Source organism: Lolium rigidum, chromosome 4 (assembly GCF_022539505.1).
Source record: "Lolium rigidum isolate FL_2022 chromosome 4, APGP_CSIRO_Lrig_0.1, whole genome shotgun sequence".
NCBI classification, from domain to species: Eukaryota; Viridiplantae; Streptophyta; class Magnoliopsida; order Poales; family Poaceae; genus Lolium; species Lolium rigidum.
In genome coordinates this window covers 125,458,099-125,485,155 of record NC_061511.1, presented here as the reverse complement: position 1 = coordinate 125,485,155, position 27,057 = coordinate 125,458,099, and the positions used below count along the sequence as shown (strand labels likewise).

At 44.6% G+C, this 27,057-nt stretch overlaps 1 protein-coding gene across 4 annotated transcripts; it reads right to left on the bottom strand.

The window, feature by feature from the left end:
- Window positions 1–10,040: 10,040 nt before the first annotated feature.
- LOC124705550 (exportin-4-like) lies at window positions 10,041–23,711 on the bottom strand. Of its 4 annotated transcripts, none has more exons than XM_047237255.1 (32): window positions 23,585–23,711; window positions 22,600–22,687; window positions 22,242–22,350; window positions 22,052–22,150; window positions 21,422–21,464; window positions 20,819–20,890; window positions 20,636–20,731; window positions 20,305–20,538; window positions 20,052–20,235; window positions 19,790–19,901; window positions 19,613–19,699; window positions 19,262–19,400; window positions 18,358–18,448; window positions 18,169–18,231; window positions 17,968–18,077; window positions 17,756–17,863; window positions 17,436–17,509; window positions 16,842–16,917; window positions 16,305–16,523; window positions 15,765–15,836; window positions 14,254–14,325; window positions 14,100–14,164; window positions 13,916–14,018; window positions 13,720–13,851; window positions 13,451–13,594; window positions 12,755–12,862; window positions 12,621–12,671; window positions 12,027–12,104; window positions 11,831–11,944; window positions 11,038–11,234; window positions 10,837–10,906; window positions 10,041–10,713 (listed from the first exon to the last, which is right to left on the bottom strand). In XM_047237255.1, the coding sequence occupies exons 1-32, from the start codon at window positions 23,669–23,671 to the stop codon at window positions 10,525–10,527; spliced, it is 3,486 nt and encodes a 1,161-aa protein (XP_047093211.1). In that variant the 5' UTR covers window positions 23,672–23,711; the 3' UTR covers window positions 10,041–10,524. The 4 variants fall into 4 exon arrangements, with proteins under 4 accessions (XP_047093211.1, XP_047093207.1, XP_047093209.1 ...); XM_047237251.1 differs by having other exon boundaries at window positions 17,756–17,860; window positions 23,585–23,700; XM_047237253.1 differs by lacking the exons at window positions 22,242–22,350; window positions 22,600–22,687; window positions 23,585–23,711 and adding an exon at window positions 21,619–21,690 and having other exon boundaries at window positions 22,052–22,102.
- Window positions 23,712–27,057: the final 3,346 nt, after the last annotated feature.

Sequence of the window (27,057 nt, the reverse complement as noted above, 5' to 3'; positions counted from 1 at the left end):
TCCGTGTCCTTTCACACGAGAGCCTGTTTTTTCATCGACTGAAGTTGTTGTCGAAGTTCGTTCAAATCTTCTATCTGATCAGCACTCGAGGAACCTTCAATAAATTCGTCAACGGAAGTTTTTCTCGAATAGGACTTGGCCGGTAACGCATCCGAAGAACGAGGCATCACGGTATAGTTGTCAAAAACCAACTGGAGAGGAAAATTTCGACATCAATAACTTGGCAAAATAGCATTCCATTGATTCATTTGGATATTTACATGAGCATTACAAAAGAGGGTTCCTAGTGAACCAATGATAAGCTGTCACAAAAGCTACTACGGCGACAGCAACAAAAGAGGAAGAACAAAGCAAAAGCAGGGACAAGACGGTCTACTTGACCTCCGGCTTTGTAGAACTAGGGGAAGGAGTTGGTTTACATCCGAGGAAGGAGAGGATTTTCTTCGAGTTCGGCTTGGCAGCCTTAATCAAGGATTGCCACCTCTTCGTCTCCATCTTCTTCACATCACCAACCTTCGCCCAGTCGACGCTTTGTTGGCCTTCGGCAACCAAAACGATGGTGCCTTCAACGCCAATCTTCAAGCCCTCTTGCCGGAGGGCCAGCCCAAGATCTTCTTCGGAAATGAAGTGCTTGGTCAGGGCAGCAAAGGTGTCGGGCTGCTCTTTCTTCGTGAAGAAGTAGGGAAAAATCCGAGAAAACGCCGACTTAGCATCAGAGATACTTTGGCGCACTTCATCCCCATGAATCTCAAGGAGAGAAAGAGCGTCAAGAAGACGATCATCTTCGGGCTTTTCGAGTTCAAAATCCTGGTGCATCCTCCCTGCTGAAACAAATTTCGTGTTGTCAACAAGTGCACGGAAAAGCAAAGGTTCACGAACAATCAAAGTGGTTGGGGCACTTACTAACGACGCACCGATTTTGCGACTCCAAGCGGGCGATGATCTCTTCCTCGCGAGCAGTTTGTCGGGTTGTGTTCTCGCTCAAGGCAGTTTCAGCGTCATGGAGTCTTTTTTCAAAGACTCTCGACAGCGGCAGCGTCTAATTCAGCCTTTTCGCGAGCTTTTTCGCTCTGCTCCACCTTGAGGGCAAGGTCATCGGCGCGCTTATTAGCCTCAGAAAGGGCCTCTAGCAAAATAAAGGATGACAATGTTATGACAAAACAACAGAGGAAAATCTACTCGACGAGAAGAGGCAAGAGAGGAATACATTTCAACTTATCAGCATAATCACGGTACCCGATAAATTGGGTACCAAGACGAATAAATTCTTTCATCAAAGGCTGAAAAGTAACACGGATGAGAAGATCAATATAGGGAAAAGGTTCGACAGAAAATAAGAGAATGATCAGAGCCCTTACATCATCCATAGGAGGAGTCGCCGAACTACCGGTCAAGAGACTCGACTCTTTGCCCAGCTCAATCCTCGCTCTCTTCGGTGACGGGCACGGGGGCTCCCGACAGGAGTCAGGTGTCCTATGTCCTGTTGAGGAGGAGAGGTTTCGTCCGTAGTAGGGCGAGTCTCGGAAAGAACTAAAGTACGAGACGTGCTCGTAAGAGCAGTCACGTTAACAGGAGGATCTTCTTCCTCGTCGCCACTATGCATCAAGAAATAGTATAAGAAACGCTTAACAGGAAGAATATCGGGTGCAAAAAACAACAGACTTACGAGCTAACGAGGGCATCATCGTAAGGGTTGAAGGCTTTCCCCTCTTCTTCGGGGTGAAGTCTCCTCGGTAGGGGATTTACCCGCTTTGGAGGTGCCAGAGTCTGCGACTTCATCCCTTTTCCTCTTGTTCGTCGGGGAAGCAGCATAAGGGAGAGAACGCGTGGACTCGGAAGCCTCAGATTCAGCTTCTCTTTCAGAGGAAGCCGCGGATTTGCGAGAACCCGCAACTTCACTCTCAGGGCGAGAAGTGCCCTGGTTATCATCGGTGACGATGGTTCGTTCCTCGACTTCCCGGCCTTCAGGAAGGGGAGGAAGAGAAGATAAAACTTGATGTTTCTACAAGGCGAAAAGATATGTCGACAATAAGTTATACCAGTGAAATCAGCAAAATAGTAGTCGACAATATTGAAAATTCGGAAGAACAAATATAGCTTACTTTGGGGAGGGCGTTGGCACTGCTATACGGCTCCACGCGACACGAGGTTGGAATGGCGTCCTTTTTTCTCAGCGATGAGATCTTTCGGATGAGCTTTTCTAGATCCTCTACCGAAAGGTCCTTGGAGAGGCGGTCCACGTCTTTATCGCCAGCATACATTCAGAGAGGGTTCTTGCGAGCCTGCAGAGGCTGCACCCTGATCCTAAGGAAATACGCCGTAATTTGAATACCCGACAACTCTTTGCCGCGGGTATTCTGGAGCTCGTGGATACGTGTCATCAGCGCTTCTGTCGCCGTTTTCTCTTCTTCGGTGGCCTCTGCATCCCAGGATCGGCGACGGAGAATTTTTGCGCTACCGTCAAAGGGGGCGATGTTGTATTCTAGCGAGTCGGGACACTCCTCGCGAACGTATAACCATCTTTTGCGCCACCCTTGGACGGAGTCGGGGAATTTGACGTCGAAATATTCGACATCAGGGCGAACGCAAATAACAACACCACCTATGTTGTAGGCAATGTTGTGGGAGCCATTGCGGCGGAGGCAGAAAATGCGCTTCCACAGAGCCCAGTTAGGTTGGGTTCCAAGGAAGCACTCGCAAAGGGTGATGAAAATAGAAACATGGAGGATGGTGTTGGGAGTGAGTTGATGAAGTTGCAACCCGTACACGAAAAGCAATCCACGAAGAAAATCATGGATAGGGGCAGAGAGGCCGCGAATGAGGTGGTCAACGAAGCTAACCCGATATTCCATAGGGGGCGACGGGTAGCTCTCTTCGCTGGGGAAGCGCAGCGCGTCCTTCTTCTTCATGAGGCCGAGCTTCTTCATCAGGTTGACATCTTGGTTTGAGATCTTGGATCTCTCCCACTCCGAGGCTCCCAGATCTTGTGCCGCCATATTCGCTTCGGGCGTGTTGTGCCTTGTGAGTCTTGAGCGTGGTGGCATCAACAATGGTGCTGGAGGAAGTAGGGCAGTGAGTGAGCGCTGGAGCTTTTGTGGTTGCAGTGGAGATTTTAACAGAGGTGATATGAGCGCGGCGCGGCGCGGCGAAGGGGATTGAAGGAAGAAGAAGATGAGTACTTGTAGCACGCTAGCCGAAATGCTACACCGTTGGATGGAACTGGACAGGCGCTACAGCGCGCGTGCCAGAAAAAGTGGAGGACGTGTGCCCCCCACTTGCGTAACGTGTCAAAATACCGCAGATTTTGGGTCCACAAGTCAGTGACAGGACAGAACTCGCGTTTTCCCGATACAGGGGTCGTGGCTATCGTCAGCACTGATGTCACTTTAACAAAAGAAAATCTCGACGGCGGTGTTATGAAGATTGGTGAAAAACAAAGAAGTGATGATAATTTCGAGAGCTTTTAATCAAATACAAGTTTTTGATCAAATGCTCGGGGGCTACTTTAGAAAGAAGGAAACCTCTAGTATGGCAAGAAAGAAAAGGCGAGAGCATATGATCAAATGCAAGCATTTGTTCATATGCTCGGGGGCTACTCCCATCGGGAGCGCTGGCCGCGCACCCGAAAAAGATAGAAGAACTCAAAAAGATGACAATATAGCGACAAAAGATGTTAAAATGGTGAGCCTACAACCAAGTACAAGCACTTGGTTGTAGCCTCGGGGGCTACTCCCACCGGGAACGCTGTTCGCGTGCCCGATGAAACTATAAAGAGTGTGATGAGCATATTTCGAGTTATACAAGTAACTCTTCATATACTCCCATCGGGAGGACAAGATAAAAATATACAAGTCATCCGATGACTCGAATAAATGTGCTATTCCAGCAGCCGAAAAGGTACTCGATAATATATTCTCAGAGTGCCTCAGTCGCAAATTAATCTTTGAATGCCGCAATACTTTGCGAAGGTAAGTCCCCGGGATCCGTCCTGTGCGGCGTGGCACCGCCTCTGACGGCGCTTCGCTACTTTTTCCGTGTCAGCAGATGCGAAGAAAAATCCTAACGGACGTGTTAGGTACCCGATAAAACATAACTGGAATTCGACATTTGGTAAGACCTTAAGCGGCGCATGTCGAATTACACCAGTATCCCGAGATCATGTCCAGGGACGTGATCTTGAAGTAGGTTTTGGAGGATTGCCGCAAGAGCAGTTAACTAGTACCTGATCCGTCAGATGAACTAGCCCCAATTACCGTTATCCCTGTGCAATATATGATTGATTTATTAAAAATATGTGTTAACCCGAAAAAGTTGTATGGTAATTGTAAAGTTGGAGATTTTCTCTGATTCTCCGATTCAAGCAAAATCTTGGGGGCTACTGACATAGGCACCCCCAATGGGCCTGCCGAAGATGGTACCCGGGGTTTTACTGAAGGCCCACGACCCAAAGATTATAAAGCCCGGAAGCCCAGTTAGGAGAGAGTTTGGAAAGATAGAATTGTATTAGGAATATTACTTGTAACTACTACAGGACGGACTCAGATTGTCTCCCGAACTCTCTAACTTGTGTATCACGAAACCCTCGGCTCCGCCTCCTATATAAGGGGGAGTCGAGGGACGAAGAGAGGATCGATTTCATTGTCAACACAACCCTAGTTTTCTAATAGTCGAGTACTTTTCCGGCTGAAACCCTCGAGATCTACTTGCCCTCTACTTCCAACTAAACCCTAGTCTACAATCCGTAGGCATTGACAAGTTAATCCCTTGTCATCGTCCATGCGTTTTCTTGTATTGGTAATGGCGCCGATCAACCATGCCGGCTTCTTCTTCCTCTTCGCCCTCCTTCGCCATCATCTAGGATGGGCTAAGCCTGCCCCCCGCCTCAGATCAGGTCACCCAAGATTTTGGTCTCCAAGGACCTGCACGCATGCAAATTTTCAACATTTCGGCGCCCATTCATTGCATTATACATGTATCGTAGACCGTGATGTGGCCTATACCTTGCCGTGGTCGTAACGTGTGCCAAACGTATTGTTGAACACACAACGGGTGTTGCTACTCTCATTGAAGAAGCTACGAGGAAAGACGGTGTCGTCGGTCACGTGCCCGCCTTCACTTCCAGTTCCTCACGCGATAGCAGACAAGTCGGTATAGGAACTATTGAGGTCGAGGCGGAAGCCCTCGCGTCACGGCTCCGTCATAGGCGAGAACATGGAGGTGGGATTGACTGTCACATCGCTGTCACCGAACTCGGGGGTGAAGGGCATCTGCGACAGCGGCGGCTCGGTGAAGAAGGTCGGTGATGACGAGGATGTGTTCCTTCTGAAGCTATCGGCTTGGCCCCCACGTCTACTTTCGGTGATGTGGAAGTTGGCGTTCACGCATTCGGATTACGCACCTCCGAGGCTGAGGCTAACCAACGCTGATGCCTCCGCAGGCGTTGCCTCGGCGTGGTTGGCCTCGTTGGCCAGACGACGCCTCATGATGAGAACATCCCTACCAAACCACTACCTCCGTCATTGCAAGATGAAGAAGATGTTGTTGTGAAGCTCAAGTCCAATAAAGTCAGAACTGGACCTATGACAAGAGCTCGTGCGAAGCTACTAAAACAACATTTGAACTTGTTCTTAAACGATACTTTGATTGATGAGAATTTTATACTACATAAATCCTTTGACTTGTGTATGATCTGGTACGAGGATAAAGGAAGCATCGAACGAGGAGGAGGAGAACATCTGGACATGGTGCTGGACATGAAGACACCTCATGGACGCGCGAGGGAGGAGAGGAAGGCATGCGCAAAGGAGGAAGATGAAGTAGAGGCCGGCGCTACGCCTGGCGCGACCGACCGCCACGCCGGCCGGCCCGGCCCCACGCCCGATCAGACCAGCGCCCGCCGGCTCCTGGACCGGTGCTATCCGGACGGGTATACTGAGAGCCCCGCCCCTTGGCCCGGTCACAGGTCCCTGGCCCGGTCCAAACCGGACCGGCCGGTCCCTGGCCCGGTCGACCGGCGCCCAGGCCGACCGTGTCCGAGTCAGTCTCGACCAGATCCCGATATGGGTCGGTTATTATTGTATTTTCTCGACTTCTGGTCATCCTGAAACCCTATATAAGTTCTCAGGACACCCCATAATAGCTTTAGACCACGTTTAAGATAAACCCTAGTTCATAGTTGATTGCTTTGCAACTCTATTGAATCTATACACCAATTCGCATCGATCTGATGTTTTGCTACTGAAAGTTTTGTGTGATCTGCTATTCCATTGAGAATTAGACGGTTGCAATTTACCGCTTCGTGGTCGGCGGCTACGTGCGCAAGTGTGTGGAGTTGCGAATATCTTGCAGGGTTGAGAGTTGTTGCATTGGCGACAGGAATCAATCGAGAGACTTCGTCGACGTCATAAAAGTTATCTCCACCTCCTCATCGTGTTATGTTCGTTGTGTTCATCGTATGATCATCATCACCACCGTGCTTACTGAGAAGATCGGGCAACCCCTTATCACCTCATCCGGTCTGCCATCACGATCTGACAGCGGTTGCGGTGGGTCTACCATTCCTCCTCCGACATGATCTCCGAATTCTCCTTCAACAGTGCCTTGCGGGGCTTCGAAGACGACGCGCCTTCTTTTTCAGAGGCATGCAAAGCAGCGGCGGGGTGAGGGCGCACTCTGGGCACGAACTGGAAAGGCAGGCGGGAACTGAAGCGGCGGGCGGGAGGGGAGGAAATTGGGGAATAATTGTAGGGTATGGTTGTGTGTCTACTAGGCGAGGCTCGCGAGTGAAATCCGACATGGCGCGAAGTGCTGGCGCACCCGCGTTCCACCCCGACATAGGGGCCGACGCGGGAGTGTCAGCTATTTTATTGGGTTCCAAAATCGGCCAGCTACTTTTGGAACACACAGTGTGTGGCCCAAAAACACCGCCCTAAGCTCTATAGGGCTATTGGGATCACTATTGGAGGTGCTAGCAGATATGCTCTTAGATTGGCATATGTGATATTAAGAAAAACACATTACAACGCGGACGCTCACAGACACATATACGTCCGAGAGGTTTCACACGAAGAAGGAGAAAGGGGTTTTCCTGAAATTGGATCTGGCAAAGGCGTTCGATACCCTGTCCTGGGGTTTCCTCTCGGAAGTTCTCAGGATGTTGGGTTGTGGGGCCTTGTTCATCAAATGGATTTCCCTTTTGTTGTCCACAGGCAAGTGCCAAAGTCCTAGTCAATGGTGTGCCAAGTAGAGAGATCGGATTGGCAAGGGGGTCGAGACAGGGAGACCCAACCTCGCCGCGGCTCTTTGTTATCGCTATGGAGGTGCTTACACTCTTGATTGCCAAAGCGGCTGATTTGGGACTGTTGAGCGCGATTGCGGGGTGCTCGGTGAAGCAGCGCATCTCCTTATATGCTGACGACGTGGCTCTTTTCGTCAAGCCGGTGGTGCAAGATCTTGTTGTTGCTCGGCGTATCTTTGAGATGTTTGGTCAGGCGTCTGGTTTACAAGTCAATTACAATAAGTCTGAAGCCGTCGTGATTCGGGGGCGTGGAGGATAGGATGGTGGTTCGGCACTTGCTTCACCGCAACTCCGGGGAGTTTTCCCTGCGGATATCCGGGTTTGCGGCTCTCGACGACCCAGATCAGCAGGGCTCACTGGCAGCCGGTCCTTGACAAGGTGATTGCTTCGCTTCCGGCCTGGCAGCGAGGCCTGCTTGCCCGCTCTGGACGGCTTGTGCTCATCAAGGCTGTCATCATGGCCAGGCCTATCCATCAGCTCTTGATCGCGGACGCCCCGGCTTGGCTGCTTCAGGAGATCGACAAGTGGTCCATGTCCTTTTTCTGGGCGGGCAAGGATCGTGTTAACGGAGGACAGTGTCTTATTTCCTGGAAGCAGATCTGCAAACCTGTGGTTTATGGGGGTCTTGGTGTCAAGAATCTGAGGATGCAGGGCCTTGCTCTGCGGGCCCGCTGGGAGTGGCTTAGGCGTACTGACCCGGCGAGGCCGTGGCAGGGGCTCCCAGGGGTAAAAGACACCCAGGCAAAGGAGGTCTTCGACAGCCTAGTTCTGATCAAAGTTGGAGACGGTGCCAAAACCCTCTTTTGGAAGGACAGGTGGCTGCACGGGAGGGATGTGACGAGTCTGGCACCTTTGGTGGCTGCCACAGTTAGCATGCAATGCAGCGGGAAAAGAACGGTCAAGGAGGCTTGTGAGAATCATCGATGGCTCAGCGACATCAGAGGCATCCTGTCTGAGCAAGGGATTCGAGCAATGCATTGTGCTCTTTGTCGCCGTATGCACCTTGGAGCGGGATGCTATCGCCCGGACCGGCTTATCCGGCCATGGTCTTCCTGCGGTGTCTACACCGCCAAGTCCACGTACGGGATGTTGTGTCATGGTCCGGAGCGCTGGATAGGGGCCAGGTGTGTTTGGTCGAGCTGGGCACCGCTTAAGTGCAAAATTTTCGCTTGGTTGGCCCTGCATGGACGACTATGGACGTCGGATCGGAGAGCGAGACATGGGCTGCAGGACACCGTGGACCCGTGCCACACTTGTTTGCAGGAGGAGGATACGATCTCCCATGTGTTGGTAGCATGTGTGTACGCCAGGCAGGTTTGGTTTGGCTGCTTTTAGGCGCTAGGGTTGCGCTGTCAGGCTCCCCAGCCGAGTGACAGCCTCAAGACTTGGTGGCTTTTGCGCCGGGAGCAAGTACGAGTAAGAAGGTGAAGAGGTGCTTCGACACGTTGGTGATCTTAATCGACTGGAGACTTTGGAAACAACGGAATGCACGAGTCTTCAATAATGTCAGTAAGCAATTTTCAGTTGAAGGGCTGATCGAGGAGGTCATGAAGGACTGGCAGCTTTGGACCTTGGCCGGCCTTGGTGGGTGCAACATGTTTGCGAGAGTAGTTCACTAGGGTTCGGTGTGTGGGTGTGTGGGTGTGTTCTGGAGGTGTTCAGACAGTTCGTTGCTCACAACGCCTTGTCTGCTTGTAAACTTTTTCTCTATCTTCTATAATCATAAGGCACGCAATTGCGTGCTCTCAAAAAAAGAAAGAATGCACACCATATTGAGGTTGGCAAATCACCATAGAAGGGCGTAGTAGTAAATACGAGCACCAATACCAAGTCTTGTCTTAGTCTAGGACTTAAACCTCGTAGGTTTGGTCCACAAACCACCAGAGCAAGGCTCAGATCGCCTAGGATATTTTTTTCAACTAGTAAGGAGTACTAATGTAGATTATTAACGTTGGGAATTTAGAGGAGGGATCTCTGTCGGCGTCAGCCCAATGGGAGGGGATTATAATGTTGTTTTCTCTCTTCGTACGCTCTCCTGCTGGTAGCGCAGCAGTGGCAGCGCCGATGCGCCCATGACCAATCAGCTTTGTCACGTGAGTCTTCCTTCTGTTTTATGCTTTTTTTCAGGTCTTTTTTTTTTTGCAGAGTTTTTCGCCATATTTTGAACAAAAAACTGAGGGGTTTTTTTTTTTTGGAAGAGAGTTTATCGAGCGTGCTTGGCATGCATAGATGTTTAGAGCAGAAGAAGAGCACCTGAATTCGAATCGAGAGCCTGATTGGGTTTTCCACATAGGAAGTATAACCTGAGTTCGATCGAATCGAGAGCGTCGTTCAGAGGCTTCGCACAGAATGTTCGACCGACGATCTATCTATCTATCCAGCCACGGCAATAGCAGGGAATGCATCCACCGACACGCGACAGCTTGTTAGCTATAGACAGTGAGTGCCACTAAAGTCCAGGGATCCACACAGCAAATGGGCTCACAATCCACAAATGCCAGCGACACATGGGGCCTCCGCGGCAGTTTTGGCATGATTATATCCAAGGAGTTATGGCGCGTCCATAAAGACCAGCCAAATCTGGTGCAGAACGATGCAGATCTTTAGCTATGACACTGCTCATCATTTCGCTCGTTAGTTCCAGACAAAGGATACCTGTGGGAATCCTAGGATTACAGCGATGCGAAGAGCTTGCCCTGGACACAGTAATTTACAACTCGTTTTCAAAAGGAATCTGAACAAATGAGCATTGTAAAGGCAGGCCTAACATTTTAATCTTCTGACACTAGGGAGCTGGATATAGTTTGAAGGGGACGGGCACAAGTTACGGACATACACCAGCTGGTGCAGAATCGTTTCCTCCAACGTTGTATTCCTATGTGGGGGAAATGCGAAAGCTGAGCAAAAGTACAGGATGCAACAAAATGCCCACCTTTTCTACATGACATCGACTCCCAACAAAATTTACACAACGAATCTCATGTGCGGCCATCCAATTCTTCACCACCGAATGCAGCCACGGACGCTGATCCTGGAACATTTCAACATGTTCCAGTCATTTCTGTTTCAACTATCCCTTCAACAAATGATGGAGACTGTGTTTCTCTACCTCGTGCCAGCACTCCTGCCACTATGTTCAGCCGCAATATACACACATGCACTCCTGCCACAATGGCGAAAGATCTTCCATGTATCGACCAGACATCACTGTTTTCCTATCGTCACGATTACTTTATCTGCATGAAGCTTGAGACCTCGCCTAAGAATGTACGGAGGTTTTTCCTGAATTTCTGCCGATTTGGACGGTCAAGCGTGCTTGAGAGATTGTTAGAGCTTGTAAGATTATGGAAAGCAACTGCCAGCCTTGATTTCACAGTCGGATTCTGCTGTTTCTCAAGCAACTCATGGACCAGTCTCTGCGGGGAGAGAGAGAGAGAGAGAGATATGATGAGAACACATAGCAAATAACAAGAACTAAGCCTCAGTATTGTACTTTATCTGATAACTGTTAGCCTATTAGAAACATGTTAAGAATGGACCTGATATAGCTCCTGTTCACAGAAAAGCAAAGGAAGCAAAGCATCTGCAGCAGACCCTGCTAATTCCATTCTGCAACAGTCACGCAAGATATCAGACATGTACATAGGCCTGGATCAACTAAAAAGTAACTGAAACAGTAAGAGAAAAAAAATGAAGTTATGATATCCTAAATCTGCTGAATGTCGAGATGTGGAGCTCACCTAAAATCTTCAAACAGAAGTAATTGCAGGAGAAGCCTCAAGAAGTGGCTTGATATGCTTTCCTGTAGCTTGCCATTCGATCCTTCAGATTCCATAAGCTGTGAACTAAGTCCTCCTCTCCCTCCAATTCTTTCTTTGAAATGGTATGAAGCAAGAGCATTTACTGCTGCCAGGCACCTCTCAACAACATCGCTATCCTGCAACATGGACAAAACAAACCTAGCTATGTCAGCTGAAGAATAAAGGATGTACTTCTTTATAGAATGTACAACAATTGCAAGTGTTTCACATATTATAGATCGGACGAGATTTATAGACAAGTGAAAGACCCGGATACATCTGATTATTCATTGTAATTCCCCAATTATACCTCACTTCACAAAACAGAACCATCTTATATTATGCATCATATTTTTCATGATTTTAAACACTGAATGTTTGCTCAGATCACCTTATATCAGTTCAAGAGTGATTGCGCATTTAGGTTCTCGTCATAGCAAATTAGAAAGATATAGAAAGTTGAACATAGATTCATGGAGAAACCGAATGCAAGAGTCATTTGGTAGAAGAAGGTAATGTAGGGATGCCATGTAACCAAGCAAGGTTCATTTGGTACCAACTCCTCAGTAGTTCACTGCAAACAGTGTGGCTGCTACTTGAAACATTAAGCAGAAGTAAGACAAGCTTGTAGTTTCACTCAGCTAAAAAGAAATTTAGCTAGCCCAAAATGAATTATGCCGATTGACTAATAACACAACATCGTAGTAAATGCAGCCATGTGAGATGTTCTTGCCTGATTGCGCAGGCCAAATTCAAGACTTCCAATAATTCTTCCAAAAGCATCCCTGTTTAAGTGAGCAACCTTCTCAGGGTACACTTCCAACAAGTGTGACATCAGTATAAAATACTGCGGAGGAACCAACTAACTGTTAGCATATTTGATTGCCATTATATTTTACTAGAAGAAAAATGAAACAAAAGCCACTTACATCACGACTGAGTTTAGGGTACTTAAGAAGGTCCAAAGATATCAAGGGAGTCACAATATCAAGACCAACATAGATGACCTGCAAAAGTAATAAACAAACTAGTAAAAAGACTAGAAGACGCTCTTCTAGTCTTTTTCCTCCAGAAACTTTCTTCTATAAACCTCATGTATGGCAACCGTATGTTCTATTGGGGGTTAGGCCACAAATAAATATGCACTGAATATAAAAAGGGCTTATTCAAGGACATATCTCTGGCTCAAGTCCAGCTGCTCCATTTCTGGTCAAACAAAAGCTTGCAATAGGCCAGTATATGAAGGACTTAAAACTTGGCAAAGCTCCAATTGTATAACTACAAATCGAGGTTAATCAGTATATTTTTGCCTATCTGACCAAAGTTTTCTTGTGGTTTTGAGGTCATGAGAGACCAGTACAAAATAGTACGCTACCAATGACAGAGGATGAAAATTATGTTTATTGAATTTCCTATTGGTGGCCACAAGTGCTAACAGTTAAGAATTGATTCTCGATAGATATAGGTACGGTTCAAGTTAATTAAGAAAACAAAAGATATTGGAAAAACATCAAGCAGCATACCTCTGCAATATCTGGGGAGCCCTCAATGTTGCTATCAGATAGGAAACCCACCTGCATTTGCCAACATCCAACTTAGTCATCTGGGGATCTTCCGATAGACACAACGCACATCAGTGTGTAAGGATGAAGGTTACCAAATCCTTGGAGCATATATTTGTTAAAAGCCGAAGCAAAGCACGCAGATCCTTGTATTTTTCAGATTGTGACTCACTGCGCAGAGTTGAAGACAGAGAGAGCATTACCTAGGCAAAATAGATACACAATAAGGGTCAGGTTGTGAAGAACATTCTCTGCAACTTCACCCAAGATGGTAACTTTACAGTCAGGAAGTACTCCACAACAATTATAACTATAAAAGTTGCAAAACAGAAGTTCATTTGCTTTTCTCCATATTGCATCTGTTGCGCCAAGTTCCTTTTTTGTCAGTTCACATTTATAAACTTGATGAGAGTAACTTATTATCTCCAATAGCACAATAATCAGTGACACTATGTTCCCTTTAACAGTAACAACATCCCAAAAGCCCAAAGAAATTCCCCTCATCCAAACATTCCCCAAGGGCTTGTCTGGATTAGAGCCAATCCCTTTGTATACTGGTTTTCAGAAGCAAAATCCCTGTAGCACATAAAACACACCACGATGATAATGGGCTCACACCTCACGACTCATGTACCATGCAAACATGGAAAAATGTATGGAGCGGGCGTGTGAACACAAAACGCTTCGTTAAACATGTGCACTTGTTTTTCAGAGCAAGAATCGTTAGCAGCATCAATTGGAGAAAATTTTCTGATACAGAATAACGCAGTAATAAGGATTCCTGTTCTTACCTTTCCAATATTATGCGAGGAGTATATCTGGAGCAGTCGTAAGCAAAAGCTCATCAAGACTGATGTCTCCTTACCATCCAGGAATACAGCTTGACCATCAATGAAGTCAACCACGAACTTGAGTATCATGTATATGACTTCAGGCTAAACAACAAGGAACGTTATTGTATGATCTTCAAGGTTTACATATATATAAGCATGAAGTGATTCTATGTAAAAAAAAAAATGAAGAGTGATAGGATGCATGACAGGAAGATGAGTTACAATACCTGATTTTTGTACACTTCCAGAAGAGTCAAGAGTGAGTTCATCACGGTATGACCCATCTCAAACAGAACCTTTTGAGTGCGAGGCTGAGTAGCTCTAGCAGCTCCTCTTAGCCTTTCCAATAGGCAGCAGACCTACAGTTGTTTCACATTATATATTGGCCCCAAAGAGCTTAAAGAAAAGAACATGCAGACTCACCATGTAGATAACATCTGGTTGATGTGCAACAGATTTGAGATCACTCCTGCTAGCATTTTCTACTAGGCATCCTGCGACTGGTCCCATGAGGTCTCTCAAATACCTTTTGAAACCAACACAGGCACTGTAAAATTTATCGCATCTATTACTTAAGATAACAGACATCACTCGAAAATGGGCTTACTGCACAGATGCCTCAGGATCCTTGATGCAGGAAGCTGCACATGCAAGTGTTTCTGCTAGAGATCTCTGTATGTGGTAACAAAAGCATAAGGTCTTCACAACATGAAAGCACAAGATAAAAAAACAGTATGATGAGCGCATGCAATAACAGCTACCTGTAAACGTCCACTCAATGAAAATAAAGAACGCCCACTCGCAAAAGCTGTTGTAAGATCACGCCATGAATCCTAAGAAAGCACATAGTGTTATGAAACATTCAATAAGAAAAAACAGGGAAAATCAATGATGGTAATGAAAGGAAAATCATGTTGTATTTCATTGCATAAATATTTTATGCTCCCTCCATCCCAATGAATAAGGCTTATATTTCTTTCCAAAAGTCAAGCCAAGTAAAGTTTGAACAAACTTGTAAATAAATCTTATCAACAAATATGTTATTCTACAGATATCATATGAAAATATGTACTCCCTCCGATCCGGAAAAACAGTCGGAAGCATCTATTATGCAAAAAGAACCTCAGGTTTTCATTTCCCGAATCAAGTCAGTCCATAACTCACGCGTTGACGCTCATGGGATTTCATCTCCCCACGCACAGCAGAGCCAAGCCGTCGGCGACCCAATCCATGCGTCCCCGGCCAACCATGCCCCCGCCGCTCGCCGTCGCATCTTCGGCACGGTCCCACCAGCCGAATCCCACACTGTCCCAGCAACATCGCGCCCGAATCACGCCGCCGTGCGCGAATCCTAGCGCCGCCTCACCTGCCGCCCGGCGTCGAAGACGACCACGCTCAGCCACCCTCGGTCCTCCTTCTCTCCTCCGCACGTCCGCCCCCAGTCATCTTCCGCAACGCCACCCTCCACTGCCGCCACGGATGAGGATGCGCGGCATCATCCGACGGTGGCGCGGCCGCAGCTCTCCGCGATTGTGGCCGCCTGGTCGGCGCAGGGATGCGACGGGGGACAGACTGGTGGTCGCCTCTCTGAGCTGAAGCCGCCACCGTCGAAGTGGCCAGACGCGCCGGATCTGGGGCCGCGAGGCCGGACGCGAAGTAGCGGAGAGGACAGGCCACCGTCGCGTTGTGCTCAGTTTTGTGAAATTATGAGGGTTTAATTGTAAAACGTAATTAGTACTAGGTATCCGACACTTATTTCGGATCGGAGGGAGTACTATTTTGCATGTTAATAGTTTTTGTAAAAACTTGGTCAAACTTTATATGGTTTGACTTTTCAAAATAATATAATCCTTATTTATTAGAACGGAGGTAGTAGTGTTTATTAAACCATCATTGGTATCATAATGTTCATACATAATTTATGTTGGCAAGTAGCTTCAGGTGTATCCACCTTTCCTGTTATTTTCAAGTTCACTACAACAGAACAAATTCAGCTCAGTGTGTGCAACTAGTGCTGACTGCATTAATATTTCAAAACAAGTACACAAATGGAAAGAAATTTCTGGTCTACCTCATTACTGAACATTAATATATTCTTGGCTATTACTATGGAAACCTGGTGTGCTTGTACTGGTGGTGCAAACACTACCTAAGATGATAGAAGTGCTACAAAACAAATTAACACATGCAAAGTAAAATGCATAGCATATTATTAAAGAACATGCGACAATTAGCATGATAACATCGGTTGTAACCGCTGATCTGGACTTACCAACTGCACAACATAAGCACATGTGTGTTTCCGTCGAACAACTGTGGCAAGTAGCTTTTGGCATGTGAGTGTCTGATAAAATCAAAGCAAATGATTAGGGATAACCTTCACACTGAGCAACCCGAAAGATGCCTTTGTCATGTGAACTATCAATAACAAATGCTCCCTCTACTCACAAATACTTGCAACTGTTGAAAGTATGTTCTAATTAAACCTTTTGGCAATTGATAACTTATATATTCTAAGTATTTGGTATTTAGCAAGCATGAAAAAAATGAACAGCCTCCTACGCTTATCTAATACTCCGTATTGAAGTTGTGCTTCTTTATAGAACTACATTGTGATAGAAGCTAAAGGTCAAAACTGCATCACGCAGACCATGATAAGCCTAAAACATCATGAACTCTTAAACTTTGCATAGGCTGGTCATTACTCATTAGCAATAATTAGCATGGCAAAACATAGAAACACAAGCGTATGTTCACAGGTAGATGCAAAATTAATGCATTCCTGCAGGTTTATTAGTAAAGTAAAGGTTACCTGCAGCTCAATTTCGCCCTGATATGTAGTAAGTGCTACCATTGAAATGAGAACAACAAAATCAAGAACAAGCTCTCCTTGGTTATTCTCCCATGCAAAACTGTTTAGCAGTTTTCTAGAATGTTGGGATCCATGTTTACCCATACTATCGATTTCTCTACTAACGTCAAGCGGTACTAAATAGGTTGCAACCCATCTGGCCAAGAACCAAATCACCGCCTGCCAACAGTCACAAAGAAGTTAGGGAAAGACCATTATCTTAATAAATGACAAGTCCAGAAATGTATAAAAAGGCCATCTAAAAGATAAAAAGTTGAAGGGGGTAAATGGGATAAAGAAAAGCTAGATACTTGTACTCTCGTAAGTAAAACATATAATATCCCCAACTAGGTAACAGAAAAACTTGGGACATTTGGGGATGGAAAAAAATCCAAATAATTGTGCATAGCAAACTATTTGTATATTCTCATCCAGAGGCCAGAGCAAAAGAATTATTAGAAGATAAAGGTGTCCGTTGATAGTAGTACAAAAAAGTACCTCCATCAGCCGGGGACTGAAGTACCTTCCTCTAATTCCTGAGTCCAGACATTGTCTTGAAAAGTTTATTATAGACCTGCATAACAAAGAGAGTCAACAAATCACGTTGTATCGCAATCCCAGTAGCTTAAAACTTGGACGGATAGGCCTAAATTTACATTATCCATGAAGTGGATGAAAATTCAGGCTAGAAACCTATAACATAAAGTTGTGTGACATCAGATACAAATATTTACTATGAGGCCTTGGTAAATAAAAATATGTTTCTGGATACCATAGATGGCTTGGGTCAACTTGGGGCATGCTTGTGTAACTTATTTCTGAATACTGAATTTAATTAAATGATATACATAGTTGCATAATAGGGAAAGCATTTAGCCAGCGATAAATTGTGAGAACAGGAAAAAATGGACGGTGACTAGTAGTGTCAAATAAATCTATACCATGCTAAAATTAGAAGTTTCCATAAATTAAAACTGGTTTTCCGAAATTTTTATGTTAATGCCAAATACAGAAACAGGTATAAGATCGACGTTGAATGCATTATCCAGAATAGCAAGCTCTGCTAAGTAACCAAAACGCAAAAGCTATTACCATGACAATGTAACTACAGGATGCTGTGCTACTTCAACTACATTGGGGAATCCAGCCTGTAAAGCTTCAGGAATCTGTCAAACATATAACCAATAGTGAGAGCTTTGAGAGTAAAGATATGCATCTTAGCTGATGGGCATAAATGCAACAGCAAACTGCAAAAACACAGTGCATCCAGTGCAGCATTTAAGCCTCTGAACAAGTTGGACTTGAAGATTGCAGGCACTATACCAAGCAGATTGAAAGTGCAAATACAATATTCAGGATAACTTGTAAAATTTGGAAACATTAGTAAAAGAAGGGAGCTTCAAATTATTTACAAGCAGTGTTTCTCCTTCGCCTGAATCAGTTAGGACATGACTGGTAATCAGCAGCAGCCAATACAGCTCCTCCAATGTTCGTGTGGGGTCATTCTGGACATCTGTCTGCTAAGAATAGTGTGAAGTTCCGGTCAAATAGAGAACAGTGTGAACTGTATCGTAGCAGGGACATATATGTATGATAAAGCACAAGATGTAGCTAACAAGGAGACCTGACTTAGCCGTGCAAACCGCTCAGAAAATAATTGCTCAAGAAAGGGTATGGTGGTGTCAGCAGCTGCACGTGCAATCAGAGCATACAAGGCCAACTGCTCATCACGCTCTGGACCAAGCAGTACTTCATTAGTATAAAGGTACCCCAAACAGGAGGGGCTCAGAATAGTAAATATTTTAGAAGGAATTTTTTAACATACTTGAAACAGAAACATGAAAGTATTCAGCATCATCATTATCTTCAAATGCAGAATCAGCAGCAGCTATGCCAAAGAAAAGAAGGGCAGTCAATATGCATCAGCCGGACACGAGAACAGCAGACAAAGTACTTTGTATTCATAAGTATCAATATCTTCAACAGTAAGTTTAAATGGAAAAAAGTAACAAACCCTTCAAATGTGACTCGGCAATGATCTTAAACAAATTTGAAGCTGCGAGTGCTCCATCAGCTGACATAGGACTTTTATCAGCATCAGCTTCCTGTGTATAGACAGGATTGAAATGAATCATAAGCAGTAATTAATGGTTTACAGTCAATAAATTGGCAGGATGAGCTATTTTAACCAACATAAGTACACTAATATTAGTTAGGTATATGGACAGCGTGTAACAAAAATCATGTCATATTTAACTCAGTTTTCCATGTACCAAATAAGACAAGCCAAGCACTTCCATGCTGCCAAGGAAATCGCCGATAACAATTAGACAGCTTTTCCCTATTGGAAGGGAATATGTTGTTAAGGTTGATGATGGGGATTTGTATTTTACACATAATCAGGTACATGCTCTGCAAAGTCAAGTAAACTCTAAAGCACATAGAATTACCAACTTTTTTAAGAGAAGAGATGCTACGCTTTCCATAAAAATAAAGATGTAATCAGCATGTTAACATGCATATACCAACTCATTAAGCAATTCTGCTAAGTGATAAACACTTGATAACCAATCACAGAGGTCAAATCCTCTGCTCTAATGTCCAGATTGAACAAAAGGGATTTACATTACATTTTAACATGTAAACTTGTGTTTAACCAGGAAAGACTTAGGGCCAATGATGTCCGAGACACAGTAAAAAAAAAATCTAGTATAAACCTAGAGACAGTGCCATATACTTCACTGGAATATAATATATACAACTAACAAGAAGTAGAGAAATGTCAACAATAGCCAACAAATATTATCACATACAAATTTTGGACAGAAATTTTGGACAGGAATTAGGAATAAGCACTGATAAAGAGAGTTGAATAAAAACATAAATGCAGAATGTTAAGCACAGATCAATGACAATACCCCCAGAATAACATTCCATGTTTCTAACAATATATCTAGAGCATCTGAACCCCAGGTTTCTTCTTCATTCTGGTTATCCAGAACAGACTTGACAGCTTCGGATGTCAAAGCAGAAAGCAGGTTAATTGTGCCATATTGCCTGCAAGCATGTTCATATTACAATAAAACAGTAAGTCAAACCTTAGCTGGTAAACAAATGGTATAAACAGAATCCTGAAGGTACTAAAAGTGGTGACTTATCAGTTTAGCGTGTGTTTATCAATATAGTAATATACAACCAATTAATTTATACTGCCTTATAGAAAAGAACAAGCAAGTAAGAACGGAAAAAAATGAGGTGCAATAACTAACCTTATCGATTTCAGGAGGTTGTCAAAAAGTGAGCTGTTAGTCAAAGATGCCACTGAAAGCAGGGCATGGCAACCATCTATGAACTCACTGCACAGAGAGTAAATCATAATGCCCATCAGTATTTTTTTAATGTTTGCTCAGATTGAAGGAAGATTGTGATCATGGTTGCTGCACGACCTTTCACTTCCGCCATTTCTAATTGATTCCGCAATGACATTTGGAGGTTCAATCCACAGGATAACAGCAGATAGTATGTGCATAAAGTGTTCAATCTGTGCATCACCATTATCTGAAAATAGAGAGCAAATATGTCATATAGACACGATTGCTAACATATTCTCATTTTCTGGTTGATATAATATTAAGAAGCTTTTCATGAACATCAAATTTGTAAATCACGGAAGTAAACAAACAAAGGATGTTTAAAATGGGCATATACCATTAGGAAAAACAGTGCCTGCCAAGGAACATAATTGCACTATGAGCTGTCTGCAAGAAACAGCAATAGGAGAATCACCCCATAGTGTATCATAAGAGTACTTCTGGCGCAGGGTAGTGTAGAAGTTCAAAACCCAGGTAGTATGTGCACTTGATATTAGAACATCAGTCCACGAAGACCCTGGCTACAATAGAAAATGTAACCATTTATCAGGTGAACAGAGCAAAGATGTAAATAACTAAAAAGACTTTACCTTGACCAATGAACGTTCAAATTTCTTCAGATTTATTGCATCGCTCCTCAAACCAGACTTTATCTTAGCATCTGAATTCTCATGTTCCAAAGTTGGCTTGAAGCTCCAGCTCAATATTTGAAGCATTAGGCGCAATGCCGCTGAACATGCTTTCTCCTCAGGTATAGTTACATTTGAATTCAAGATTTTGTCTGCGGTATTGAATACAGCAGCTTGTGCCCAGACATAGAAGTCCTTTGCAACAGGAAATGGCATGTCAGAACGATAATAATAGCAGTTTCAAATGGCATGGCATGGACGATATTATTCTGAAAAAAAAGTATGCTGCAACCTTCAGAAACTTCACTTCAAGTGACCATTGGCATTGTTCATGGAACTCCTTAGGCAGGCCCATAGAAGAAGCAGTTGAAGGGGAAAACTCTGAAACCTAGCTCAAACATGAAATTTAAGGGTCAGTTGGGGCAACAGAAAACATGGGTAGCAAGCATATGAGCCTACATGAACAGTAGCTTACCAAGGTTTCTAAGAAATTGATCCCAGCAAACTGTCGATTAGGCCCATGCATGCCCCGGATGGACTGCTCAACCTGAAAAGGATATCAAACAGTATGTTCAGAAATAAAATAAATGGGAAATTTAAGTGATCAAAATTATAAAATAAAGGATAAATACAGAGCACAATTATGAAAATAAAACATAGATTTGGGAACCTATAAGTGGGTTTGGACATGTTTGCTCATAAGGGTGGAGAAGAATGACAAGGAAAAACTATCTCAATCATCCATCGGCCTATTTATGAATTCTACCAATTTGTTTTCTTCCTGCACATATATATTTCAGTATAGTATTGCCAATTTAAGAAAAAAAATGGATGTCTCTCTTGTAGATGCATGGCCGTCAAAAGGTCAAAATGGCTTAAGGCCATATATCATTGCCAATTTAGTGGGCCCATTTATAAGCTAGACCAATTTCGATTTCTTCATATATTTCAGTCCAGCATAACAAGTTTGTGAAAAATGCAATTTGGATATCCCATGTGTACACCATTAAAAGCCAAAAAGCTTAAGCGTCATCACTGATGAGGCTGTAGCAGTCTAACTGTTGAGAGAAATTTGTACCTCAAAGAAGATAGCGCCTTTTTCTTGGTCCGGAAACTCAAGCCTGCAAATATGTATTCCACATCAAAACATATACATTTTGATCAAATCTTCGAACAGTCAATTGCCTTGAAGCACACTAAAGGGCAAAAAAAATCAAATAATTATTTATATGCACCATAAACATACAATTAGGAGATATCCTCCTGCATCACCACCTTTTGTGCATCTAATCATCATGGAGGATATCCTACAACCCAATCACCCAAATACCATGACCAATCTTTGTCCTGCACGAGATGGTGCAGGGATAAGCTAAGTAACTAACTTTTTTACTACCCGAAATAGATAACTAATCTATCCCTTATTGCAACAGTTCATCTTTATGAAAGTTGCATCAATCTAAAAACAATACCTGCAGTAAATCAAACCCAACCTGGTAACCCAACAAATGAAACAATATGCACCAATAAACATATATTCAGCAACCTAACGAATCCTCTTTGACAGTAAACAAGGAAAGAACAGTAAATAAAAAGAATGCTTTCTGTAAACGGAAGCTAAGAACATGCTAATACGAAGAGGCAAAGTGCCATAAGCAAAAGAAACATTCACAATTACACTGGAGTAAGCAGAAAAATAAAAACGAACCAGCCTCTTTTTAGTAATCTAGCTGACACGGCAGAAACTTTTGATTGCACATAGCCATCAGGGGAACCTGCATGCTCCATCACGTAGTTCAGGCAATATCTACAACATTGGGTGAATTATATTAAACACAAGCTTCTTTTGTTGCATCACACAATAATTACAAGCTTAAAATCTCCCATAAAAAACTCACAGTATTAGGCTTCTTTTGTTCTCGTCTGTTAGAATTCCCCACTCCCTTATAGCAGCATCACCAATTGCTCCAGCAGCTTGGAATCGCGCATTTGGCATTAGGGATGTCTCTGGGAGAACCGGAGAAGGAAATTGTTAGTTTCAACTCATCAGAGTTTTCACATGGCATAACAGAAATCAAAGGAAAGAAAAATTGCACAGTACAAAGTTTACAAGTTGGGCAATTCTGCTGATAAAAGAAGTCCTAGCTCCTACAGTACTAAGAAATCCACATGAAAACTGAAAATATCTTAAGCCTTGTCGAAGAATCAACTCCAGCATTTGTAGAGGCGCAGCTGCGCAGATATACAACAACATACCAAGAATAAACCTGCAAGCTTGATAAGGCATGAGAGATGAATGGAGCGAACATAGAACTTTTTCCGCTTCGGACGGATTCATGTGCACCTGAAAAGTCATGCAAAATCGAAAGGTTATGTACTTATCTCCTAAGTAAAGTTCGTAGTAAATGGATGAAACATCTATAGAAAGGAAAATGGCTCGATGTTCATTAAATCAATGTCCTGATGTGACATTAGGTGAACCAACCAAGGTTATCACATTGACAGTTATCATATCATTGAGATAACATGGTCAGTTACAGAAAATCGAACAATGCATATCCAAGTGTCAAAACAAAAAACAAGATGATCAAGATAAAAGCAGCATCGTGCAGACTCTTACATAAGCAAATGACAAGCGAAACCACAGTAAACTTAGTAGAGTGCACAAATTTACTTTGACTAGAAAACCGCAAACTCATTGACCGATAAAAATTGCTAGCTGCTCAATCGCTACATGGAAATTCTAAAACGCTCAAACTAAGGAACTTGTGACCAGGCAATGAAAAGTAGATCAAAATTATCAGTAAATCTTCCTTGCACCTGACAGGAAAATATCCCCTAGCATAGAAATCACATACTTAGAATAAAAAAATCTCCCCATAGACCAGTATAATTTCCCATGCCAACTGAACTGTGTCTTTTCCTTTAGTCGATGAGGAATTGGGGTACCTCACCTGACCAAATTTTATAGACACCGAGACACCTAAATTAAGAAACCAACTCAAGAGAGCCCAATCCGTCGCTAAACCTCAACGCAATCAAAATGCCACAGCATCTGAACAACACAAGCTCTCCCTCCGTCAGAACACGGCAGAGTGGAGGCAGAAGCCACTGCCCACACCCAAATCTACACGGAGACACAGAAGAAATACAGAGCGCTAGCTAGCCGCGCCAAGGGACGGAAGTAGTGAATTAAGCAGGGTGAAAACGTGGGCGGCAGCGGGCTGTAAAGGGCCCCAACCTGGATGAGGGAGCAGGCCTGCTCGATGGCGAGCATGGTGGCATGGAGCTGCTGCGCATCGGGGGTGCCGCCAGGGAAGCCCTCCATGGCGGCGGCGGGCGGCGGCTGCTGCTTGGGATCGCGGCGGCTGTATGCGTGCGCTCCCGGCGGCGCTGGCCTAGGGCTTGAAGCCGCCGGGGTGTAGAAGTTTGGGGAGGGAGGGAGCGAGGCGGAGGCGGAAGTGGACAGCCCAGAACCTGATGGTTTTCTTCAGGTTTGGTTGGGGGCGGAACACAGGGAGTGCCTCGATGTCGATGGCTCCGGGGTGGAAATGTGGAATTACCTAATTAATTAATTGGAATCGATATTGAAATGTTTGGGCCACGCTATGGACTTGTTTGGTTGCAAGGGGTAATAAGAACAACAGGGAACCAAACCTAAGTACGTGTGGTAGTATTTGGTTTGAGACAAGTCTTTTTTTTTTCCAGAGTACGCCAAAGACCTACCATATCTCTATATATAGAAGGCAGAGATTTGAGTACAAGAACACGCTACCACAAGTAGCACACACACCACACCGGCTAGTCCAGAGAGGGGCACCACACCCGCGGGCGTCGTCGCCGCCGGCCCAACAAGTTGGGCAAGACCTTCGTCCGCATCGTCACACGACTCCGAGCCTCCGAGATTTGGGGCAAACCTGTCCATGGAGAGACACACCGCCGCCACCGCAGCTCCTCCACATCATGGTCGCAAAAAGCCGTGGTCTCCAGCACGACGGCCCAAGCCACCAGCTTCAGCCTAGACGAAAATAGCGCAGCACTCCCCACCACCTCCGGCGAAGGTCAGGCCGTCTCCGGCACACCCGCTCCACGCACTGCCAACAGATGACCAAGCCCAAAAAAACTCAGATCTGGCCCGAGAAGCGCAGACCGAGCCCGCTCCAACCACCAGCTCCCACGCCGGCACTGATACGTCTCAAACGTATCTATAATTTCTTATGTTTCATGCTACTTTATTGATGATACTCACATGTTTTATACACATTATATGCCATTATTATGCATTTTCCGGCACTAACCTATTGACGAGATGCCGAAGAGCCGATTCTTGTTTTACGTCGTTTTTCGTTTCAGAAATCCTACAAAGGAAATATTCTCGGAATTGGACGAAATCAACGCCCAGGGTCCTATTTTTCCACGAAGCTTCCAGAAGACCGAGGGAGATACGAAGTGGGGCGACGGGGCACCGCCACACTAGGGCCGCGCGGCCTAAGGGGGGCCCGCGCCGCCCTGGCGTGTGGGGCCCTCGTGTCGCCCCTAAACCTGCCCTTCCGCCTACTTAAAGCCTTCGTCGCGAATACCCCAGTACCGAGAGCCACGATACGGAAAACCTTCCAGAGATGCCGCCGCCAATCCCATCTCGGGGATTCGGGAGATCGCCTCCGGCACCCGCCGAGAGGGGAATCATCTCCCGGAGGGCTCTTCATCGCCATGATCGCCTCCGGATCGATGTGTGAGTAGTTCACCCCTGGACTATGGGTCCATAGCAGTAGCTAGATGGTTGTCTTCTCCTTATTGTGCTATCATGTTAGATCTTGTGAGCTGCCTATCATGATCAAGATCATCTATTTGTAATGCTACATGTTGTGTTTGTTGGGATCCGATGAATATTGAATACAATATTCTCGGAATTGGACGAAATCAACGCCCAGGGTCCTATTTTTTCACGAAGCTTCCAGAAGACCGAGGGAGATACGAAGTGGGGCGACGGGGCGCCGCCACACTAGGGCCGCGCGGCCTAAGGGGGGCCCGCGCCGCCCTGGCGTGTGGGGCTCTCGTGTCGCCCCTAAACCTGCCCTTCCGCCTACTTAGGGTGACTTCTTTTGGGCTTCTGCTTATGCATAAGCCAGCTTCTCTGTTTCGGTGGGAAGAAGCTGTGGTGGCTAGAAGCTCCTAGAAGCTCTTCTATTCTTTTGGGCTTCTGAAATTATAGCTCATTTGTATGAGTGAGTTGTAAAATGTATATAAAGCCCCAAGATTTGTTGTGTGCTTTAAATAAGTGATGATATCATATATACCTTACTTTTTAGTGCATAATGAAGTGTAATTGAATCAAGAAAATTATGAGAAGTCAGACGCCAATAAAAATATGGTATCATAGTATAATTTGGTACATGCCAAAATAAAATAAATGTCTTAATGGATCCGAAACAACAACAATAACAACTCAAGCAACCAAACTTTCAGCAATAATTTGTCGTAGAGCACCCATTACGCCATCAGATGAAGAAGAAGCATGTCCACCAGGAAAAGACGCGCTATGCTCATAGATATACGAGCTTCTCTCCATCCTGTCAAAATGGTCATCGTACAACTTGCTATCTCGGATGAAGTTATGCAAACACATGCATGCAGTGATTATCTTTGTTTGTGTCAGAGGGTCGTGGTAATGTGGTATAGAAAGTAGAATGCGCCACTTCAACTTTAGAACGCCAAATGCTCTTTCAATGGCATTTCGTAGAGACGAATGAAGATGGTTGAATTTCTCTTCCATGTTCTGCGGAGGCGCATCTCTTATTCTTTGTACCACGTGCACGCGAAGGTGTAACAAGAGTCTCATCTTCACCTTCACACCCCGAGCCTTCAACTTCATCAATGTTGATCCTCGACTGAGAAGCTCGATCTTCAGATGATGGAGGCACTCTAGCTGTCACATTGGTCACAGCATTTTTGTCAAAAATTATCCGCATGTCCTCCTCGTCTTGCAGTGGGGCTATCCGAAACTTGGCTGCCTCCGGACACATCTGCACATATAGAAGCATACAAAAACATCAGTACATCATAGCAAGATAACAACCGTATAGAAGCATATAAAAACATCAGTACTTGTATCTCATGTGTCCACCAATCATCACTAGCATCAATGGTGTGAGTGATTGGATCTCTTCCTAGACCGGACGCATGTTGGATCAATCCCTTCCAAACCGTGTAATCTTTTTTGAGAGTTTCCCATCTATTTTTTATTTGCTTCCGATCATAGTTCCTCTTTGTGCGCTTGTTAAAATTTTCAACCAAATTTTTGTAACCAATTGCATTCAAAACTTGCACAGGGTGATTATTTGCATTCACTTCCTCGATGCACACATCAAGAAAAACACGGTGAGCAACAGCATCCCAAGTTGCTTTCACATGTTTTGGCTTGTCCATCTAGATGAATGACAACATTAATTTGGCAAATGAATTCGTATAGGATTATGAATCGGTTATTGCTGATGTAAAAAAATGTGTTATTTTTGCCATGCTAAATCATACCCTGGCACATATTTGGCAATAGATAGAGACACACAAGTATAGCAATACGATGCACAAGTTATATTTCTGTTTGGAAGCATGATATTCGGCAAATATATCCTCTGGTTCCATACTTTCTTGTAGACGTACATGAGGATCTGATCATTATAATTTCTCTTATTACTTGCCGGGTTTCAATGTCTT

Coding starts and splice junctions, on each gene's coding strand:
- LOC124705550 (XM_047237255.1), bottom strand. CDS start 23,671: ATGGAGGGCTTCCCTGGCGGCACCCCCGATGCGCAGCAGCTCCATGCC. Junction 16,524..16,841: donor TCAGTCCCCGGCTGATGGAG/GTACTTTTTTGT, acceptor GACTGTTGGCAG/GCGGTGATTTGGTTCTTGGC. Junction 15,837..16,304: donor AGGGCGAAATTGAGCTGCAG/GTAACCTTTACT, acceptor TGATTTTATCAG/ACACTCACATGCCAAAAGCT.